Source organism: Lepidochelys kempii, chromosome 21 (assembly GCF_965140265.1).
Source record: "Lepidochelys kempii isolate rLepKem1 chromosome 21, rLepKem1.hap2, whole genome shotgun sequence".
Taxonomy (NCBI): Eukaryota; Metazoa; Chordata; order Testudines; family Cheloniidae; genus Lepidochelys; species Lepidochelys kempii.
In genome coordinates, this window is record NC_133276.1 from 17566219 (window position 1) to 17589455 (window position 23237).

At 46.2% G+C, this 23237-nt stretch overlaps 1 protein-coding gene across 1 annotated transcript in view; it reads left to right on the plus strand.

Annotated features, from left to right (window-relative positions):
* Positions 1-23237, plus strand: part of GNAI3 (G protein subunit alpha i3) — a 53566-nt gene that overhangs the window by 23406 nt on the left and 6923 nt on the right. Inside the window, exons 2-4 of the mRNA XM_073320293.1 lie at positions 13948-13990; positions 14108-14249; positions 15941-16098. Of these exons, the coding sequence (XP_073176394.1) occupies positions 13948-13990; positions 14108-14249; positions 15941-16098 (343 nt within the window). The remainder of the gene's footprint in view (positions 1-13947; positions 13991-14107; positions 14250-15940; positions 16099-23237) is intronic.

The following is a 23237-nucleotide window of genomic DNA, read 5'->3' on the forward strand; positions in this document are numbered from 1 at the left end:
GATGTTCCTGAAAGCACAGGCTGTGGCAATTGGGACATCATGGCGGCAGTGGGGCTGGTTGATACAGTGGAACACCGATTCTGGGCCCGGCAAACAAGCCCAGACTGGTGGGACTGCATAGTGTTGCAGGTATGGGATGATTCACAGTGGCTGCGAAACTTTCACATGCATAAGGCCACTTTCCTTGAACTTTGTGAGTTGCTTTCTCCCGCCCTGAAGCACAGGAATACCGAGATGAGAGCTGCCCTGACAGTTGAGAAGCGAGTGGGTATAGCCCTGTGGAAGCTTGCAACGCTTGGCTGCTACCGGTCAGTCGGGAATCAATTTGGAGTGGGGAAGTCTACTGTGGGGACTGCTGTGATCCAAGTAGCCAGTGCAATCACTGATGATCTGCTATCAAGGGTAGTGACTCTGGGAAATGTGCAGGTCATACTGGATGGCTTTGCTGCAATGGGATTCCATAACTGTGGTGGGGCAATAAATGGAATACATATCCCTATCTTTGCACCGGATCACCTTGCCAATCAATACGTAAACTGCAAGGGGTACCTCTCAATGGACGTTTCACTGAAATCAACATGGGTATTGGCTCCAGGGTGATGAAAAGGTCCTGGCTGCTGGGGAGAACGGATTCACCGCTTGCCTGCTGCAGTCTCCTCCTCCTCCTCCTCTTCCTCATGCACAAAATCCTCCTCCCTGTTGTGTGAGACTCCCCGCTTGCAAGTGTCCACGGACAGTGGTGGGGTAATTGTAGGGTCGCCCCCTAGAATGCTATGCAGCTGATCACAGAAGCAGTTTGTATGGGGCTTGTACCCGGAGCGACCGTTTGCCTCCTTTGTCTCATTGGAGCACTCTGGGATAGCTCCCAGAGGCCAGTACTTTCTATTTGCATCTGCACTACCCTAAATTCGACCCAGCAAGATTGATTTTTAGCGCCACTCCCCTCGCCGGGGAGGAGTACAAAAAGTCGATTTTAAGAGCCCTTTACCGTGACAGAACAGCGTTGGTTGTGTAGATGTATTCATTTTAGATCAGCCTAACGCGGCTAAATTCGACCTAACCCTGTATTGTAACAAGTAGCATCTTCTGATCAGCTCTGAGCATTTTAGGGAGTTTACACTCTAACTTGGTATGGCCTCAGGCAGTAAATCTGAATTAAATCAACATATGTGCTCAACAGCAGAACTTGTACAGAACGCATGTACCTGAACTACCATATGGATTAAGGCCGTGGTTTTGTATTACAGAGGTGCCTAGAGGCTCTGTTGTGCAAGGCACTCTGTAAGTGCAAGCAATAGATGGGCCTCGGGAGTTTATAATCTAGATAAACTAGTCACCCGAAGAGTGGGAAAAGGAAGTGGTATGCCCATTTTTCAGGTGGGCAGCTGAGGCACAGAGATGAAGAAACTTGCCCATGGACACACGAGCTGTGTAGCAGAGCTGCAGATTGAACTAGATCTCTGGAAGCTCAGTGCCTTAACCTCGAGCCATTCTTTCTCTTGATAATTTTATACACCATTAATTGAAGCCTTAGGCACTGAATCAACCTACTGTCAAATACACTGAGGCATGAAGAAGCTGGTCTGTACCTACTGTGTTCAGCCACCCAGGGTTTTCAAGCAATACTAGGACAACTTGTTCAGTCCAAAACAATCTAAACTACAATTGGGAAATATAAACTTGAGTATAAAGTTACCCTGGCAGATAATGAGAAACATAATTTTGTAGTGAATTGCTATTGTACTGCCTATGGTAGACTTTAATAAAGCGATTGAATCCAGGGATAAATTTCAGTTTGTCCTGTTGCGAAGGGCACACATGGCAGAAAAAAATATATCTATTTTTTATCATCTAGAAAGACTGCAGGTATCGTCTCATTCAATTTCTGGCATAGTTATTGTCTTGTTGTTCTGCTTCCAGGGTGACAGCTGTTTTCCCTGTTCAAGTTTGCACAATATTTCCATAACTAATGAATAGCTGCTTGTATTTGGCTATTGCGTAAGTTTAGAAAATCAGGTAGTTGTATGTTTGCTCTTTCCATTTCTCTCTAACTAATCGCCATTTGTATCTTGAGACTTAACATTCTCATGAAGTACTCTTAGTTCTCTTCCATGCTAGCCCAACGTTTTATCCTGGTTTAAACAACTGTTCGGAATGATAAAGGAACTGGAAAAAGTTCAGCAAAGTTGAAACACATCTGTAAAATTCAAAACAAAGTAATTTTTATCTATTATACAGAAGTTGTTATAACAAAGTCACCTCTCTAATCTTCAGAAGTCCAAGCTGCAGATATCCTGGTTTCTCTGGCAGCTTGTGACATCAAGGACCATGAACAGACGGAATGTACAGAGTGAGTTTCAAACCTTGTTCGTGGTTCTTTCTGGGAGTTCAGGTTTCCTGACATCTTAAGGATGTAATAACTAAACTTGAATACAGCAGTTTCTCTATCAATGGCTGTCCTCCTTATCTCTATTTGAATCTAGCAAAAGATTTTTGGAACTTTAATCTGGAGAACATGCCTCCCAGAGGAGGCATTAGAAGCTTCTGCTATATCGATAGTGACAAGAACATATACCAAAGCCCAGATTTCACTTAACATAATTACCAAGATTCTAGAGACCAGATACTCATGCTAGAAGTGAACAGGAGGTCGGGTCATATAATCATCAGTCTTAAAATACTTAGAATCCCATGAGCCACAAGTCCAAACCTAGGAATGCTTCTCTTCAGCCTTCTGTGCATAATCAAATTCTACAGTTTACTGAGAGCTTCTTTTAGATGAGACCTTAAACTGATGTCCTCTTTGCTCTTAGTGAATATTAGAACCCTTGGCACTCTTTACTGAAGAGTAGTGTTTGCTCCAGAGTGTTTGTCTAAAACATACCTGTCACTCCACTTCTGTGCCCTTTGCTCTGAGAGTTGGTTACCACCTCCACTTTCCAGGGGGCTGCCTTTCAGCAGGGTGCGTATGTCACTCGTAAGTAGGGTGACCAGACAGCAAGTGTGAAAAATCTGGTCGGTGCTCGGGGGTAATAGGCACCTATATAAAACAAACCCCCAAATATCAGGACTGTACCTATAAAACTGGGACATCTGGTCACCCTACTTGTAAAGCACTGTGGGATGCTCCAGAATGAAAAGCAAAGTATCTAAGGGTATGTCTACACTATGAAATTAAGTTGTTTTTATAGAAGTAGATTTTTAGAAATCGATTTTATACAGTCGATTGTGTATGACCCCACTAAGCGCATTAAGTACCCGGAGTTCGTCCTCAATACCATGGCTAGGATCAACTTACAGAGCAGTGCACTGTGGGTAGCTATCCCACAGTTTCCGCAGTCCATTGGAATTCTGGGTAAAGCTTCCAATGCCTGATAGGGCAAAAACATTGTCACGGGTGGTTTTGGGTACGTGTTGTCAGTCGCCCCTCCCTCCCTCCGTGAAAGTCTTTTTTCCTGGGTTACCCATGCAGACACCATACCATAGCAAGCATGGAGCCTGCTCTGCTCACCACTGCTGTTGTGAGCATCGTAAACATCTCGCGCATTATCCTGGAGTATGTGCAGAACTGGGCTAAGACGCCAGTACGAGGACGATTGTGATGAGGACGTGGACACAGACGTTCCTGAAAGCACAGTCTGTGGCAATTAGGACATCATGGTGGCAGTGGGGCTGGTTGATAGTGGAACACCGATTCTGGGCCTGGCAAACAAGCCCAGACTGGTGGGACCGGATAGTGTTGCAGGTATGGAATGATTCACAGTGGCTGCGAAACTTTCGCATGCGTAAGACCACTTTCCTTGAACTTTGTGAGTTGCTTTCTCCCGCCCTGAAGTGCAGGAATACCAAGATGAGAGCTGCCTGACAGTTGATAGCCCTGTGAAAGCTTGCAACGCCCGACTGCTACCGGTCAGTCGGGAATCAATTTGGAGTGGGGAAGTCTACTGTGGGGACTGCTGTGATCCAAGTAGCCAGTGCAATCACTGATGATCTGCTATCGAGGGTAGTGACTCGGGGAAATCATAGAATCATAGAATATCAGGGTTGGAAGGGACCTCAGGAGGTCATCTAGTCCAACCCCCTGCTCAAAAGCAGGACCCATCCCCAATTAAATCATCCCAGCCAGGGCTTTGTCAAGCCTGACCTTAAAAACTTCTAAGGAAGGAGATTCCACCACCTCCCTAGGCAACGCATTCCACTGTTTCACCACCCTCCTAGTGAATAAGTTTTTCCTAATATCCAACCTAAACCTCCCCCACTGCAACTTGAGACCATTACTCCTTGTCCTGTCCTCTTCCACCACTGAGAATAGTCTAGAACCATCCTCTCTGGAACCACCTCTCAGGTAGTTGAAAGCAGCTATCAAATCCCCCCTCATTCTTCTCTTCTGCAGACTAAACAATCCCAGTTCCCTCAGCCTCTCCTCATAAGTCATGTGTTCCAGACCCCTAATCATTTTTGTTGCCCTTTGCTGGACTCTTTCCAATTTTTCCACATCCTTCTTGTAGTGTGGGGCCCAAAACTGGACACAGTACTCCAGATGAGGCCTCACCAATGTTGAACAGAGGGGGACAATCACGTCCCTTGATCTGCTCGCTATGCCCCTACTTATACATCCCAAAATGCCATTGGCCTTCTTGGCAACAAGGGCACACTGCTGACTCATATCCAGCTTCTCATCCACTGTCACCCCTAGGTCCTTTTCCGCAGAACTGCTGCCTAGCCATTCGGTCCCTAGTCTGTAGCTGTGCATTGGGTTCTTCCGTCCTAAGTGCAGGACCCTGCACTTATCCTTATTGAACCTCATCGGATTTCTTTTGGCCCAATCCTCCAATTTGTCTAAGTCCCTCTGTATCCTATCCCTGCCCTCCAGCGTGTCTACTACTCCTCCCAGTTTAGTATCATTCGCAAATTTGCTGAGAGTGCAATCCACACCATCCTCCAGATCATTTATGAAGATATTGAACAAAACCGGCCCCAGGACCAACCCTTGGGGAACTCCACTTGACACCGGCTGCCAACTAGACATGGAGCCATTGATCACTACCCGTTGAGCCCGACAATCTAGCCAACTTTCTACCCACCTTATCGTGCATTCATCCAGCCCATACTTCCTTAACTAGCTGACAAGAATACTGTGGGAGACCGTGTCAAAAGCTTTGCTAAAGTCAAGAAACAATACATCCACTGCTTTCCCTTCATCCAGAGAACCAGTAATCTTATCATAGAAGGCGATTAGATTAGTCAGGCATGACCTTCCCTTGGTGAATCGATGCTGACTGTTCCTGATCACTTTCCTCTCATGTAAGTGCTTCAGGATTGATTCTTTGAGGACCTGCTCCATGATTTTTCCAGGGACTGAGGTGAGGCTGACTTGCCTGTAGTTCCCAGGATCCTCCTTCTTCCCTTTTTTAAAGATTGGCACTACATTAGCCTTTTTCCAGTCATCGGGGACTTCCCCCATTCGCCACGAGTTTTCAAAGATAATGGCCAATGGCTCTGCAATCACAGCCGCCAGTTCCTTTAGCACTCTCGGATGCAACTCGTCCGGCCCCATGGACTTGTGCACGTCCAGCTTTTCTAAATAGTCCCTAACCACCTCTTTCTCCACAGAGGGCTGGCCATCTATTCCCCATGTTGTGATGCCCAGCGCAGCAGTCTGGGAGCTGACCTTGTTAGTGAAGACAGAGGCAAAAAAAGCATTGAGCACATTAGCTTTTTCCACATCCTCTGTCACTAGGTTGCCTCCCTCATTCATTAAGGGGCCCACACTTTCCTTGGCTTTCTTCTTGTTGCCAACATACCTGAAGAAACCCTTCTTGTTCCTCTTGACATCTCTGGCTAGCTGTAGCTCCAGGTGCGATTTGGCCCTCCTAATTTCATTCCTACATGCCCGAGCAATATTTTTATACTCTTCCCTGGTCATATGTCCAACCTTCCACTTCTTGTAAGCTTCTTTTTTATGCTTAAAATCCACTAGGATTTCACCGTTAAGCCAAGCTGGTCGCCTGCCATATTTACTATTCTTTCGACGCATCGGGATGGTTTGTCCCTGTAACCTCAACAGGGATTCCTTGAAATACAGCCTGCTTTCCTGAAGTCCAGGGTCCGTATCCTGCTGCTTACCTTTCTTCCCTGTGTCAGGACCCTGTGTCAGGATCCTGAACTCAACCAACTCATAGTCACTGCCTCCCAGATTCCCATCCACTTTTGCTTCCCCTACTAATTCTTCCCGGTTTGTGAGCAGCAGGTCAAGAAAAGCTCCCCCCAAGTTGGCTCCTCTACAACTTGCACCAGGAAATTGTCCCCTACGCTTTCCAAAAACTTCCTGGATTGTCTATGCACCCCTGTATTGCTCTCCCAGCAGATATCAGGAAAATTAAAGTCACCCATGAGAACCAGGGCATGCGATCTAGTAGCTTCCGCGAGCTGCCGGAAGAAAGCCTCATCCCCCTGGTCCGGTGGTCTATAGCAGACTGCCACCACTACATCACTCTTGTTGCTCACACTTCTAAACTTAATCCAGACACTCTCAGGTTTTTCTGCAGTTTCGTACCGGAGCTCTGAGCAGTCATACTGCTCCCTTACATACAGTGCTACTCCCCCACCTTTTCTGCCCTGCCTGTCCTTCCTGAACAGTTTATAACCATCCATGACAGTACTCCAGTCATGTGAGTTATCCCACCAAGTCTCTGTTATTCCAATCAGGTCATAATTCCTTGACATCACCAGGGCCTCCAGTTCTCCCTGCTTGTTTCCAAGGCTTTGTGCATTCGTATATAAGCACTTGAGATAACCTGCTGATCGCCCCTCATTCTCAGTATAAGGCAGGAGCCCTCCCCTCACAGACATTCCTGCCTGTGCTTCCTCCCGGTATCCCGCTTTCCCACTTACCTCAGGGCTTTGGTCTCCTTCCCCCGGAGAACCTAGTTTAAAGCCCTCCTCACTAGGTTAGCCAGCCTGCTTGCAAAGATGCTCTTCCCTCTCTTCGTAAGGTGGAGCCTATCTCTGCCCAGCACTCCTCCTTCATGGAACACCATCCCAAGGTCAAAGAATCCAAAGCCTTCTCTCTGACACCACCTGCGTAGCCATTCGTTGACTTCCACGATTCGACGGTCCCTACCCAGGCCTTTCCCTTCCACGGGGAGGATGGACGAGAACACCACTTGCGCCTCAAACTCCTTTATCCTTCTTCCCAGAGCCAGGTAGTCCGCAGTGATCCGCTCAAGGTCATTCTTGGCAGTATCATTGGTGCCCACGTGGAGAAGCAGGAAGGCGTAGCGATCCGAGGGCTTGATGAGTCTCGGCAGTCTCTCCGTCACATCGTGAATCTTAGCCCCCGGCAAGCAGCAGACTTCTCGGTTTTCCCAGTCAGGGCAGCAGATAGATGACTCAGTCCCCCGGAGTAGAGAGTCCCCAACCACCACCACCCGCCTCCTTCTCTTGGGAGTGGTGGTCATGGAACCCCCCATCTCAGGACAGCGCATCTCATGCCTTCCAACCAGCGGAGTCTCGTTCTGCTTTCTCCCCCCAGACATATCATCTGGTCCACTCTCCGCAACGGTACCTGTGGAGAGAACATGAAAGCGGTTAGTTACCTGTGTCCGCGTTGCAGGTGCAGGTCATACTGGATGGCTTTGCTGCAGTGGGGTTTCCTAACAGTGGTGGGGCGATAGACGGCATGCATATCCCTATCTTGGCACCGGACAACCTTGCCAACCAGTACGAAAACCGCAAGGGGTACTTTTCAGTGGTGCTGCAAGCACTGGTGGATCACAAGGGACGTTTCACTGACATCAACGTGGGATGGCCGGGAAAGGTGCATGACGCTCGCATCTTTAGGAACTCGGGGCTCTTCGAGCAGTTGCAAGAAGGGACTGACTTCCCAGACCAGAAAATTACTGTTGAGGATTGGCATTTCAGCCAATAGTTATCCTTGAGGACCCAGCCTACCCCTTGCTCCCATGGCTCATGAAGCCATACACAGGCAGCCTGGACAGTAGTAAGGAGCAGTTCAACTATAGGCTGAGCAAGTGCAGAATGGTGGTAGAATGTCTCTTTGGACTTTTAAAAGCTCACTGGCACTGTTTGCTGACTAGGTTAGACTTCAGCGCAACCAACATTCCCATTGTTATTGCAGCTTCCTGTGTGCTCCATAATATCTGTGAGAGTAAGGGGGAGACATTTATGGCGTGGTGGGAAGTTGATGCAAATCGCCTGACAGCTGATTTTAAGCAGCCAGACACCAGGGCGCTTAGAAGAGCACAGCTATGTGCGCATCAGAGAGACTTTGAAAACCAGTTTCATGACTGGCCAGGCTACGGTGTGACAGTCGTGTGTTTCTCCTTGCTGCAAACCCACCCGCTTTGTTGATTTTAGTTCCCTGTAAGCCAACCACCCTTCCCCCTTCGATCACATCCGGCAAAGGAAATAAAGTAACTATTGTTTTGAAACCATGCATTTTTTCTTTCTTAATTTAAAAAAAAAAGGCAGCGAGATAACTGACAAGGTAGCCTGGGTGGGGTGGGTTGCAGGAGGAAGGAAAGACAAGGCCACATTGCTTATTGTAGCCACATTGCAAATCAAAACTGTTTGAATGACAGCCTTCTGTTGCTTGGGCCATCCTCTGGAGTAGAGTGGCTGGGTGCCCGGAGCCTCCCCCGTGTGTTCTTGGGCATCTGTGTGAGGAGGATATGGAACTTGGGGAGGAGGGCAGGTGGTTATACAATGGATGCAGCTGGGGGTCTGTGCTCTTGTTGGCTTTCCTGCAACTCCAACAGATGCTTCATCATGTCAGTTTGCTCCCCCATTAGCCTCAGCATCGCCTCTGTCTCCGCTCCTCGCGCTCACTTAATGCTTTCCTGGTCTCTGCCACTGAATGCCTCCATGCATTCAGGTGCACCCTATCAGTGAAGGAGGACTACATGAGCTCGGAAAACATGTCATCGTGAGTGCGGTTTTTTTCGCCTTCTAATCTGCGATAACCTCAGGGATGGAGATGATAGGGGGAGCATAGATACATTTGCACCTGGGGGGAGATAAAAAGGGAGTGTAAAATTTAAGATGATACCTTTCTGAGAACAAAAAGGAGACTTTCACAGTGAATCAGGTAATTCACAGCAGACAGCGCGTGTGCTTTAGGTACAAGGTCGCATTTTGCCTTTTATATTGAGCGTCTGCCTGTATGGTGACACATAGCAAACAGCTGGGCAACAGAATTCGGTTTCCAGGCAGCCATGGTAAGCCTTTTGGTATGCAGGGTTGGCTTCTTATGCCTTCATATCATGTGGGAATGGTTTCGAACTGCAGCGCCATCCTTTCCCATAGCAAGCAATGCCGGTTGGGTTTCACATTTAAAAGGAGGAGCTGCGGTTTTCAGGTGGATGTGCAGCACACCCCTCCCCCACCCCACTGCGTGGCTATTCCCCGGGGTGGTCCCTTTTAGCCAAGCACAAACAACCCAGCATGAATGGGGTCCTTTTACTGTTCCCTTACAAAAATTCCCCTATTTCAACCAGGTGACCATGGCTTGTGCTGCAGTGATTCCAGACTACTTGCTACTGGCTTGGCGTGGTAAAGTGTCCTACTGTAGAGGACAAAATAAGGCAGCCCTCCCCAGAAACCTTCTGCAAAGGCTTTCAGACTACCTCCAGGAAAGCTTCATGGAGATGTCCTTGGAGGATTCCCGCTCCATCCCCAGACACGTTAACAGACTTTTCCAGTAGCTGTACTGTCCGCGAATGCATCCCAATTCTTCTGGGCAAATCAAACATTAAACGCTATTGCTTTTAAACCCTGTACTGTAGTTACAAATGTGCATTCACCAGAGGTGCCTTCTCTGGCTTCAGGGTTGGGGATCCTACCTTGGGAGGGTATTGGCTCCAGGGTGATTCATAGATACTAAGGTCAGAAGGGACCATTATGATCATCTAGTCCGACCTCCTGCACAATGCAGGCCACAGAATCTCACCCACCCACGCCTGTGAAAAACTTCTCACCTATGTCTGAGCTATTGAAGTCCTCAAATTGTGGTTTAAAGACTTCAAGGAGCAGAGAATCCTCCAGCAAGTGACCCGTGCCCCATGCTACAGAGGTGAAAAACCTCCAGGGCAGATTGGAAGAGGCCCTGGAGGAAAATTTCTTCCCGACCCCAAATATAACGATCGGCTGAACCCTGAGCATATGGGCAAGATTCACCAGCCAGATACCCAGGAAAGAATTTTCTGTAGTAACTCAGATCCCACCCCATCTAGCATCCCATCACAGGCCATTAGGCCTATTTACCATGAATATTTAAAGATCAATTAATTACTAAAATCATCTTATCCCATCATACTATCTCCTCCATAAACTTATCAAGTTTAATCTTAATGCCAGATAGATCTTTTGCCCCCACTGCTTCCCTTGGAAGGCTATTCCAAAACTTCACTCCTCTGATGGTTAGAAACCTTCATCTAATTTCAAGTCTAAACTTCCCGATGGCCAGTTTATATCCATTTGTTCTTGTGTCCACATTGGTACTGAGCTTAAATAATTCCTCTCCCTCTCCGGTATTTATCCCTCTGATATATTTATAGAGAGCAATCATATCTCCCCTCAACCTTTTTAGTTAGGTTAAGCAAGTCAAGCTCCTTGAGTCTCCCTTCATGAGACAGGTTTTCCATTCCTCGGATCATCCTAGTAGCCCTTCTCTGTACCTGTTTCAGTTTGAATTCATCCTTCTTAAACATGGGAGACCAGATGATGAAAAGGTCCTGGCTGCTGGGGAGAAGGGATTCACCACTTGCCTGCTGCAGATTCTCCTCCTCCTCTTCCTCCTCCCTGTTGCGTGAGACTCCCCCCTTTGCAAGTGTCCACGGACAGTGGTGGGGTAGTGGTAGGGTCTAGAATGCCATGCAGCTGATCATAGAAGCAGCTTGTATGGGGCTCATACACAGAGCGACCGTTTGCCTCCTTTGTCTTTTGATAGGCTTGCCTGAGCTCCTTAACTTTCATGCAGCAGTGCTGTGTGTCCCTGTTATAGCCTGTCTCCACCATGCCCTGTACGATTTTGGTATATATATTAGCATTTCTTCTTTTTGATTGGAGTTCAGCCTGCCCGGTTCTTCTCCCCATACAGTGATCAGATCCACTGTCTCCCTTTTGGTCCATGCTGGAGCTCGTTTGCGATTCTGGGGGAATTGCATGGTCACCTGTGTTGCTGAGCTCGCCACACTGACCAACAGGAAATGAGATTCAAAATTTCCCGGGGCTTTTCTGATGTACCTGGCTAGCACTTCGGAGTTCAAAGTGCTGTCCAGAGCGGTCTCATTGGAGCACTCTGGGATATTGGCCTCCAGGAGCCACCATTGAATTGCGGCTGCACTACCCCAAATTCGACCCAGCAAGGTTGATTTTAGTGCTACTCCCCTTGCCGGGGAGGAATACAGAAATCAATTTTAAGAGTCCTTCAGGTCAACAGAACAGGGTTGGTTGTGTAGATGTATTCATTTTAAAATCGACCTAACGCGGCTAAATTTGACCTAACCCCGTAGTGTAGACCAGGGCTAAAAGTACTGCGTTCTAGAGGCAAATAGTTAAGATGACTCTGGTCTGGGTCTGTGAACTTCTGGCAAGGTGGGGCTTCACCCCACTGTAATCAGCAAAATGATTCCATATGAAGACAATTTCTTGAGGAGGGGTGTGCGCCAAATGGTACAGCTGGGAGGCCTGCTATCTAGCCAATAAGATCATCTTGATGTAAACTTTCACTTCTCATCTTTGGAACCTTCTGTCCTAAAAGTTTCCCAGACTGCTACCCTAAAATGGGGAAAAGCCTTCCTTGCTTGAGACTGCTCTAGGCAAAACAAGATTATGATCTGACATGTAAGGAATTCTTTAGTTCAGTCCTATCCTATAATTACAACAAACATAGTGTTACTGCTATTTTAGGTTAGGTTTCCATAAACTGCTGCAGAATAAAATCTGGATGAGGGCTCCAGTCGACTCTTCCACTTCCAGGAAGACAGGCCGCTGGGGCAGAAGATGGGGATGCTGGAACTTGCCACTAGGCTGGGTTTCTATCACATCTTGTTTATAATCCATCATTTTGACGATTCAGAACTTGCAAACAAAGGGAATCTAGGCGTTGGTTTTAAGATCAGACAAAATGTTAATTAGCACGCTGGACTATTACTGTGGCTATTTGCCATCTTCTTTCCCTTGGTGCAGTGGGTTTTTTCTGTTCTCCCCCACCTGCACTGCTAGGAATTATCCTCAAGACCAAGTGTAGTAAAGTCAGAGTACAGTCGTCTTGTTCATATTGGCTTCTGAACCACAGAAGATCACGCTGCTGGAAACATATGGCCCAGACTGGCGTGCAAAATGAAAGAGAATTCAAACATTTCAAACTTTGCTGTCTCATGTTCTGTATATAATGGGAAGGTGCAGGTATATTTGCCGTAGTGAAAATCTTGAACTTCCTTGGGGTGCCATCTGCACTTGGGGAACAGTATTGACTAATAGTTAGATGGCTAGAGCAAGAGCCTAGGAGTCAATTCTCTGCTGCCAATTCGGTGAGACACCTAGGTCATTACTTAACCTCTGTCCTCGGCTGTCTCGTCATTTAAAATAGTAAGATAGCGATCTACCTCTCTAGGTAGTTGTTTCGGCTTACTATTTATAAAGTTGTCACGGAGTCCCCGGGCGATGCTCTGGAACTGCTCACTACGAAGCCAGTCAGGACTCTGGGGAAGTCTCCTTTCTGTGAGCAGACTGTCTGCAGGACACACGGCTCACACAGCTTCCACCTTCCTGGGTCTGACCTCAGAGCATTCAGCATCCTCTGCCCCTCCATGCGCTTCCCACAGCGAGTCCGCCCAGGCAGGGTCCTGGGGAAGCCAGAGGGTCCTGCACCCCAACTTCGCAGTCAGACGGGACTCTCAGCCAGCCAGTAAAACAGAGGTTTATTAGATGACAGGCACATGGTCTAACACAGAGCTTGTAGGTGCAGAGAACAGGGCCCCTCAGCTGGTCCATTCTGGGAGACAGTGAGCCAGACAACCACGTCTGCCCTTCACTCCTCGTCCCCAGCCAGCCCCAAACTGAAACTGTCTCCAGCCCCCACTCCTCTGGGCTTTCCCCTTTCCAGGGCCAGGAGGTCACCTGATCCCTTTGTTCTCCAACCCTTTAGCTCTCACCTTGCAGAGGGGAAGGGCCAGGCCATCAGTTGCCAGGAAACAGGGTGTTGGCCATTCTCTGTGTCCAGACCCCTGCACACACCTGCCCTCTAGGGCTCTGCAATGATCAAACACCCTTATCCCACCACCTAGATACTTAAGAACTGCCTAGGGGAAACTGAGGCACTTCCACAATATTCAGAGGAAACATTAAGAGCAGTCCTGCTTCGTCGCAAAAGTGTTTTGAGATCATTGGCTGAATGGTATCTTAGCAGTTAAAAGTGTTAATGCCTGTTACTTACACTGCTCTGTATCCTTCAGATTTATGTGCGTAATGGAAACGCTGCCTTGGGAGATCATTAGTGTACTATTGCAGGAAGAGGTGATGGATCGGCCGGTGTACAAACTGAAGTACCTTCGGCCCCTTCCCCCCCCCATTTTACAGTCCTTTCTGCTTGGAAGATAGAATAAATGAGTAGTCAGAACTTTGGAAATTCAGAAGTATAACCTTCCTTGTTCTGTGATTAGATGATCACTTGGTTGTCAGCATTCATAAACTGAGAATACAAACTGAGCATTGTGTACTGGTGCCTAGTCTCTCTAGGGAGCCACTGTCAGAGGCGGGTCACTGCGGGGAATAGCTGATGTGGAGATCTTTAACTGATGAGTTTGCACAATTAAGTTCTTTACTTCAGTCCCAATCAACATCTAGATGTGGGGCTACATCTCACTTTGGCTCTTAGTTTTAACTTCAAATTAAAACTAACATGAGTTTATTGGTACTTTTCAGGTGCAGGAGAGTCTGGTAAAAGCACCATTGTGAAGCAGATGAAGTAAGTAGAAGCCCAGATATTCAAATTGGTATAAATTGCATTTTTGTATTGGACTGAATAAGAAATCAGCATTGTCCTCCTGGTTTAGCTTGTGATTATGGCTTGTTTTTGTTCCAGGATCATCCATGAAGATGGCTATTCAGAGGAAGAATGCAAACAGTATAAAGTGGTTGTCTACAGCAATACTATTCAGTCCATCATTGCAATAATAAGAGCCATGGGGAGGCTAAAGATAGACTTTGGGGAAGTTGCCAGAGCAGTGAGTATTTCACTCATTTCCTTTAGCTTGCTTCTATAATGTAGATTATGTTAATGAAGATCTGAAGTTCAGTCCATGGAACATGTGGTGGAAATATTTTTAAGCCACAAGATAGCAGTAGTGGAGTACATCTGAAAATCTGTAAAGTATTAGTAACACTCGGCCTGGAGTATCTTATTCTAGATACAGAAAGGAGCCCTTGACAGCTTTTGAACTTTTCTAATACAAAATACTTGGATTCAGATCAAGTTGCTACATTTTTAACAAGACCGTTACGGATTAATTTAAAATACTTGGCCTCCTGCGTCAGTGTTCAGTCGTACTTCAGAAAGTTACGCCCCTTTACATTTTTAATCTAAATCAGATGCTAGTGAGTTTTTTTTTCACAATTTAAAAATGATTAAGAGCATCACAAGGATAACTCTTTGACTTTCTCCTTTCCAAATCATATGGTTTCCTCCTCTGTGATATCATTAACATTTCCCCTCTCGGACTCCCTCCTATCTAGCAAACTTTCTGGCATTTCTTCATTCTTTCTTGATTTTTGTGGGTGGGGAAAGCAATAAGACCAAAGGAGGGAAATTCCCAGGAGACACTTGAAAAGGTGGCACATTTTGATCATTTGGGCTAACTCTGCAGTGACATACCCTTAGAGGTGGCACCCTGGGCATTACCCTACGGGCTACCTTGGTTGTTCATTATTTCCATGCCCTGCAGCAGCATTCTGAGGACTGATTTCAGGAGAAAGTAAGTATCAGGAGCAGACAGGCTCTTCAAGTTGGTGGACTTGCTGGGAGAGTAAAAGGGCCTTGCAACATTACCCCTTAAATAGAGCTGACACAAGTTGCATCATCACAGAAACCTCAAAGTAGGTCAGCCTATTTCTCAGTTGCAAATCTGGCTGATAATTTCCCTATTGAAAAGCGAGAGTCTATATTAAATTTTCTGACAAGTGTTTCACGTAATCTAATGCAAACAAACACTGGAATCCTGAGTGGTCCCGATCCTTCCTCCCTGTAAAATGTTCCCATTAGGAAATTGGAATTCCCCTTTCTTTTGACAGTCCTTATGGGAGATGGCAATTCTTCAAAGCTCTAAAACCTTTAATCACCCAGTATTTGCTTTTGGTGCTGGATTTTTCCCTGCTGGGGTATTGTACAGTATGGCCTCTAATAAACTGTAAATTGTAGTTTTAGACAGGAAAAGCTTTAATTCCTTCAGTAGCTTGTTGTACAGAACAGGTATTCTGAAAGCCAGCAGCACTTCTGAGGAGATGCGCCGTGCACAAGATATAATGCTGAAGGTTCATATTGCCCTATGTATCTCATTAAACCAGCTAAACATTGCCTGTTAAGTTGGAACTATGATCCTCCTCTACAAAGAGAGGGTTTGTGGTACTATGGGTGTGCTGTATGCCACAGATGACCACCACCTCCCTCTGATTAATGCATCCTGCTTGCCTGACACGAGATGCTCTTGAGCAGTTTGCTTCTTGCTCGGTCCGTGTGTTTCTGGACGAAGGAGGAATATTGATAGACTGGGGAGGGGAATCTAGCTATGCCAGTCAGGAACCTATCACTGGTGCCACTGCAGGCATTTGTGGTTTAAGTGGTGGTTTAAGCCTCATTTTAGCTTGTAGTGGTGTTAACTGTGGAGTATGACTGAATCTTCCTTTCACCCTCTTCCTGCAGGACGATGCCCGTCAATTGTTTGTGTTGGCTGGAAGTGCTGAGGAAGGAGTGATGACTCCTGAGCTAGCTGGAGTGATTAAACGATTATGGCGAGATGCTGGGGTCCAGGCCTGCTTCAGCAGATCAAGAGAGTATCAACTTAATGACTCTGCATCCTAGTAAGAGACCGTTACTGCCCCCAGTGTTTTGTGTAGTGAGCACACCACTTACGACTGTGTTGTGGTCAGAGCAATGGGTATGTCCAGTGCTTAGGTGCTCCTTTAAAGGACAGTCGGAAAGCGTTTAATGGGAGTACAAGTCACACTTCAGGAAGTGTTTACCTAAGCTGGGTAGATTGGCAAAATGGGATATCCTAAGCCAGGAGGGGATTGGCTCTAAATACTTAATCCTGCCTCAGGTCATCTAGTCCGGTCACCTGCTCTATTGAGGGCTCTTCAGTCCCACGTGTCGGATTCTGTGACTCCATGCTTTAGCTGATCAAAGTAGATCTTGTAATGAAAAGGAAAGGGATCAACTGCCTCCATTATAGAATTTATTGCGGTCTTCCCCTTATCACATGAAAAACTTATTTGTGTTTCTAATGTCATGAATAAATTAACTTGTCAATTTGCCTTCCCAGTGTAAAAGTAACTGTCTGTTTGTAAATGTCAGTGTAGTGAGACAAGTTGTAGCTTCTCTGGAAGGTGACTTGAGGTCTCCTCATATTAATGTAAGGATTAATATTTCCTGGAAACTAGACTCATAATTAAGCTACCAAATATGTAATGAACAACATTTAACTGTGAGGTCCTAAAACCAGTATAGGAAAATCCGTTTTCTTGCCGTTCTTCATTTTTAGTAATTTTCACCAGGTTTCTTCTGGTGGTGCACCAGATGGGAAACAATTTCAGGCAAAAATGGTGGTTATGTATTTTAGCCCGGGCTGGCAGCCTCGATGCTTCCCGTTATGAGAATCTGTTTTCGGTTGCTTACAACTTTGCCAAACTTTAGCTGTTTGGGTTTGTTTTCCATGCTGGGTGTCTGGAATTTTTGGTGACCTTTTCTTTGGAAAGCTCTTGTCAGGGTTCCCTCCCCACTCTGAACTCTAGGGTACAGATGTGGGGACCCGCATGAAAGACCCCCTAAGCTTATTTCTACCAGCTTAGGTTAAACTTCCCCCAGGCACAAATTCTTTCCCCTTGGAGGGTATGCTGCCACCACCAAGTGATTTAACAAAGAATCAGGGAAAGAACCACTTGGAGTTCTTATTCCCCCAAAATATCCTCCCAAGCCCTTAGACCTCCTTTTCTGGGGAGGCTTGAGAATAATATCCTAACCAATTGGTTACAACGTGATCACAGACCCAAACTCCTGGGTGTTAGGACATTAGAGAAATCAGTCGGGTTCTTAAAAGGATTTTATTTAAAAATCACTTCTGTAAAATCAGGATGGAAAATAACTTTACAGGGTAAAAACGATTCAAAAACACAGCAGAACTTCCTCTAGGCTTAGTTTCAAAGTTACAAAAAACAGGAATAAACCTCCCTCCAGCAAAGGAAAAATTCACAAGCAGAACAAAAGATAATCTAACACGCCTTGCCTGGCTTTTACTCTCAATTTTTGTAATATGAGAGACTTTTAGGATGGTTTATAGGAGAAGGAGTTTTCTGACCTGATGCTTCTCTGCTTCCCAAGAGAACACACACAAACACAACCTTCCCCCGCCCAAGATTTGAAAGTATCTTCTTTCCCCATTGGTCCTTTTGGTCAGGTGCCAACCAGGTTATTTGAGCTTCTTAACCCCTTACAGGTAAGGAGGAATTCTAGGCTACCCTTAGCTGTATGGTTATGACAGCTCTACCGCCCCCTTGCTTTTTGCAGGGACTTGAAATTTGGCAGGGCTCTGGCCTTTGTGTCAGGGATGTGGCTTTTGCCAGCCCTGTGAAAATCCATCAAAAATCCACCAAATTATAAGCCTTTGAAAAATTGCAGTTTGCACATGCTCACTAGACTCCTTTTAGCAGCCAAATTCCCTGAAGATTCTGTCCATGCTGAGTAGAAGTTTCCCTGCAGTTGCAGTTTTGGGCTGCTGGGGATCATGTTTTGGTCCTGTGAGCAGGGAGCGCCTTTCTCTCTCCTGTGCTCTCATTGACCTCCTCTTCGGGGTCAGCATACCATGGAGGAAGCTGCCTGATTTAAAGGCTAGAGCTGGATTTTTTGGGGCTGGGACGGCAGGGAAGTAGTTTGGGACAAAGAGGTGGGGTGGATGTGGACTTGGAATTAGAGTGAAGGGAAAGACAGATGATAAAGGCAAGGGGACTAAGTCGGTATGTTGGGGTCGGGACGGGGGAGACACTGAGATTGAGTCGCAGAGAGGGGTGATGATTAGAAGTGACTGGAACTGAGAGGGCGGGGAAGAAGTGTGTGTGGGTGTTGGGGGAAAGGGGATGACACTGATCTGATGAGGAGCCAGGTTGCTAGGGGTCAACTGGGATTGTCTGGGCAAAGAGAGGGACAAGGAGCTGGGAGGGTGATGACTACTTTGGGAGTAGACAAGAAGTCTGGGTAGGGAGATGGGCCGGGGGCCAGAAGGGGGAGACATATTGGCTGTGGAGCTGAGGTGTGGGGAGTAGTGGGATTGGCTGTGGTGGGGAAGAGACAGAACTAGAGGACAGGGCCAGGATGGGGTGGGAGGAGAGGAAACTAGCTGAAGAGTCTGTGCCCACTGGAGCACACTCCCCTCCTGAGCCTGGATTGGAACCGAAGGTTCCTGAGTCTCACCATTCATCTGCTATCAGTAAATATCTGGAAGCCCTCTAAATGGCAGCTTTCCATCCTTTTCTAGTGCTTGTCATTTTAGTGGATGACAATTTAGTCCAGCTATCAAGTGTCAGAAGTGGATCTAATGGTTCCAACCCCGCTGATGACCTCTGTGGGTGTCCGTATGATCCCACATGATGATGGAATTTTTGTTTTCATAAAAATTACAAAACAAAAAAACCTAGGAAATTACACAGAAAAATTACAAGAAATGAATGCTAATGTTGCAAAGTTAATCACCCCAAAATTGGGAAACGCTGGAATTAAGATTACCTGTGCAAACTTAATCCAGTCTCATTGTGCATATGCATTATGATGCAATCTAATTATGTGATCACATGCCATTATTTTCTACACTTCAGCCTCATTCAGTTCACAGGATGAATCTGTCCAGCAAAAGGTGGGTGTTGTCTAATGCTCTCTGCTTCAGTGGTTGCAGAAGTTGGAAGATGTGTAGTGAATGAGGCAGGGGATTGCGGAAAGAGAAAGGATGGGCTCCTGCGTAAAGCAGTCGAATGCTGCCCTGGGGAACTGGATTGTATCCCCCCCCTCCCCCTCCGTGCCAGAGTTCCTATGTGGTGCTCAACAAATCACTTAACCCAGACTTTTCAGAGGTGGTTGCTAATTCCACGTTCCTATCTTGCCATTTGTGCTGTTGTGCTTCATGTACAATGGACTTTGTATTGTGTAAAGGCCCATTGAAGCAACAGCACTTTACCTGGTCGGGTGCCAGGCTATTCACTGCCTCGGCTTCCCCTCAGTCATGCACCTGACCTTCCTAGGAAGGACTCGCTGCCACATCCAAATCTTTTTTTCAAGCAGTTTTATTCTTCATACGTAAAATGTAGGTGAAACAAAAGCAGATCCTCCACCCAGCTCCCAGGGGCTTTCCCCCTGGTGCTGAAAGAACACACCTTCCCTTCCTTCCCCCTGCTGCATGGCCTAGTTCAGGAACCCTTCCTCCCTCCTGCAGCTCCTCTCCCTTCCCAGCTGGGCCTGATAGCTGAAGGGACATATTCAGTTTGACAAAACTAATTAAAATCCGCCCTTCCCTTCGTTGGGGATGCTGGAGGTTGTGTTCAGTTTGGTGTATCTGTTTCTACCTTTACCTAACCACAACACCTCCCTAACTTCAGCTAACCACAGCAGGGAAGGCACAGCCTATTTCTGCATCCCGGGAATTCGGTCTCCGATCTCAATGCCTGGGTCATCAGAACTTTGTCATGGGGCTGTTTTCCCTAACATCTTCAGTTCAGGAAGGACTGGCTCCCAAGAACTGCATAGGAAGGGATGAATGGATATTCTTTGGTTGAGAGTCAGAGGAGCTATAACTAGAGCAATAGCTAGGACTCCTGTGAAGGAGAACTCCTAGTCAGGCCCTAGAAGATAGTGTACCTCTCTGGTTCTCGTATCTTATGGGTGTTGGCCTTTTGGTACAGCCTTTCCAGAAAGCTTGTAGTTCAGTGGTCCTAAATACAGAACTGTCTGAATACTGTTATGGGGATTTCATGCCCTCTTATACCCTCTCCTCAGTATGGAGTCAAAAGGCAGTCATCTGTGTTCTCTACTTTTCCCTAGAGATGTTAGTGACAACTCCTTCCTTAGCTCAGGTTGTGACTACTCAGTATCCTACAGCCTCTTCCATAATAAATGCTTTGTATGAATCTTTTAGAGCTTTTAGCTGTTTGGCCTAGTAACCGTTCTTCCCAGTAGTTAAAGGAAACATGACTGCATTGTTAGGAAAATACCACCCTGGTGAACATGTGGAGGAGGGAGAACCTATTGTAGCCACCAACTGAATCCTGTCCAACTCATTGACGACATCTGCCAAAATCTGCCTGTCTCCTGAGCAGCTCTGTGAGAAATCAATGTTCTGCTTTGTACTGCGAGGTTCCTCCTGAGTTTTGGATTCAGAGTAACCTGAAGCTGCCAGATTTTATTTGATTTCAAGTTGGAGGTATAAATCTCTGGACATGCGAGCGTTGGGGAGCTGCCCCAAAACTACTATGGGTTCTCCTGGGAAACCTCAATGGTCAGCCAACTCCTTGGCTTAATTATGAAAATGTCACCCCCTCTGTAGCTGAAATCTTAATTTTAGGATTTCCACTTTTACAGGCGATAGTTGAAGCATGAAAACAAGCTTCCTCCACTAGAGAGGGTGTGGGGTAGGGAGCAAATGTTTGTGTCAAAAATAGTGAAAAAATTATCTAAGAAGGTGAGGGAAAACCCTGGGCGGCACTCAGCCAGGAAGGGAACATTGTTAAACCAGGTAGGATATAGGAAGACTCTCATGTTAGGATAAACACATCTGTTCTTTGAATGGTAGATAAATTTGTCTCCTCTTAGTTTGTCTTAACATCTATCCACATAGTAATGGGAAAACTGGATTATTAATATTAAGTCTCCTAGTGTGGTCTCTGCGTCATTCTCTTGTCCCCCACTTTCTCTTCTTGCATTTCTGCTTTTTTTTCAGGCTGACATCTTTTACATGGTCGTGTTGTACAGAAGCTGTGCACACACAGATCTAGTAGCAGCTTGTAACTGATTAGGATTCTGCAGCTTCCCTATGTAGAAAGCACTTCTTTGCAGGACAGTGCTGTATGGGTGTGGCTGCAGCCACTTCCCACACAGAGCAAACCACATCTGTCAAGTCATGACAGATAAGGAAGTGTGATGAGGGAGCTTTTGTCGCAGATCTACAAGGCCTACGTGCGTATGGGGAAAACTGAAGAGCGAAGGCTTACTTCCTGGTGTCAGGAGGTTCCTTTTGATGCTGCCAGTGTTATGATCATTTTAAAATGTATTTCTTCTGACCAGGGAGGGTCAGATGATTATTGGCCTATAACGTTGTTCATTTCCACCTTTTCAAATGACTTGGTTAAGGTCTTTCATGGACTCTTACTATATTATTTTGTAGATTCTCTCTCCAATCAATTGGGCCAGGTTTGTTGTAAGAGTCACACTCCAAACACTAATGGAAACAAGGTGCTTACTGGACTAAAGTAGCTTTGTGTTGTAAGCATGTGTGGGATTTCTCAATTCATTTGGTGGTAGATATTGACTGAAGTTATTTATCTCCTCCATCTGCTGTGGAAAGAGCTGATGAGAGAACTGAACCAGTTTTGCTTTCAATAGGTCTTGTGCTGAATCCTGACAACGTAGTGAGTAGATTACACGTGTGCTAATGGAGGAAGCCGAGCATCTGTTTAAATAATTCACTAGTTAGTCACGTGCTTGTTATCAAAGCCAAGCTGTTAGTGCCAGCTCTTGAGGTAGCATTTGCATTCTTCTACCAACAGGACACAGCTTGTTTAGAGTTTAATACTTATTGCCAGTGCTGTTACTTAATTCATTTGGCTTTGCTGTCTGGTTTGTGTAGCTGCTTTTCCATTAGTGCGTTGTCGCTAAATTAGCTGTGTTCTGGTGTGTCTGACTAGAGCAGTTACATTTCCCTGTGGTGTTAGGCTACTCAGGACTAGAAATTCCAAGGATCTTTATTTCCTAACAGAAATATACTTTTATCACAAGACTAGTACAGGTAATACTACCTGCACCAAATGCAGTTACATAGTTTTTCTAAAAGCTCATTAAAAATATGCCAGGGCACAGAATAGGGTCTCTTGTAGACGGTTGAGAAGTTTACTCTTTGAATTAGTTGGCAACTTGTCTGTTATGCTAGTGAGTGGAAAGAAGGACTGTGTAGAACCAACCCATGACAAATTATCCATTGGAAGGGTCTAGCCATAAAATGTGTCTACCAAGAGTCAGAGAACTGGCAGGGCTAGAAGTGGGGGCAAAGGCTAAAGCCTGCCAGTTCAAAACCTACAGTTGTTATAGATTACTCTCAGGTTGCCAAAGATAGAGGAGCTTGCTCTGAAATGGATGAAAGGCAGGAGCATGATTTGTGGGTCCAGACTAGAAGAGATGCACCCATTACATGCCTTGGAGCTCTAAAGGGGATGTTTGTTTGAAGCTGGGAGTTGAAGGTGGTCTCAGTGGCTGTGATGCTGCAGAGGGGAAAGGATTCCTCCCAGCAGCCTCTGAGGTGCATAGCCCAGCTATATGGGCGGGGTGCTGGAGCGAAGAGTTGGGCCTTGGGCAGTTCAGAATTCTGGTCTCAGAGGGCCTGGAGGCACAGGAAGGCAGAAGTGTATCAGGTCACATGACAAGTATTTTTGCCCCATAAAAGCTAGAGATTGAGAGTTTGTTCTCCAGACATTGGTGGGTAAGGGTTCCCAAGTTGTCAGGGAAAAGATTCCTGCTTGCTTTTGCCTGAGTGGATGGCTGGATTTGTCATGCTTTGGACAGGGCTATGAACGTGGCTCACTGTTCTGCCACTTTCTGCCTTTTACCCTTTACAATGAGCAGAAACCTGGGCTTTATTCACTTCTCTTCTGGTACGTTAGTGTTTGTCTTTGGAGGCCTCCAGGTGAATTTCTTTAGCAAAAGGTATTAATTACAGAGGGAATTCTATGATCATTTTTCTGCTCTGTCTTCC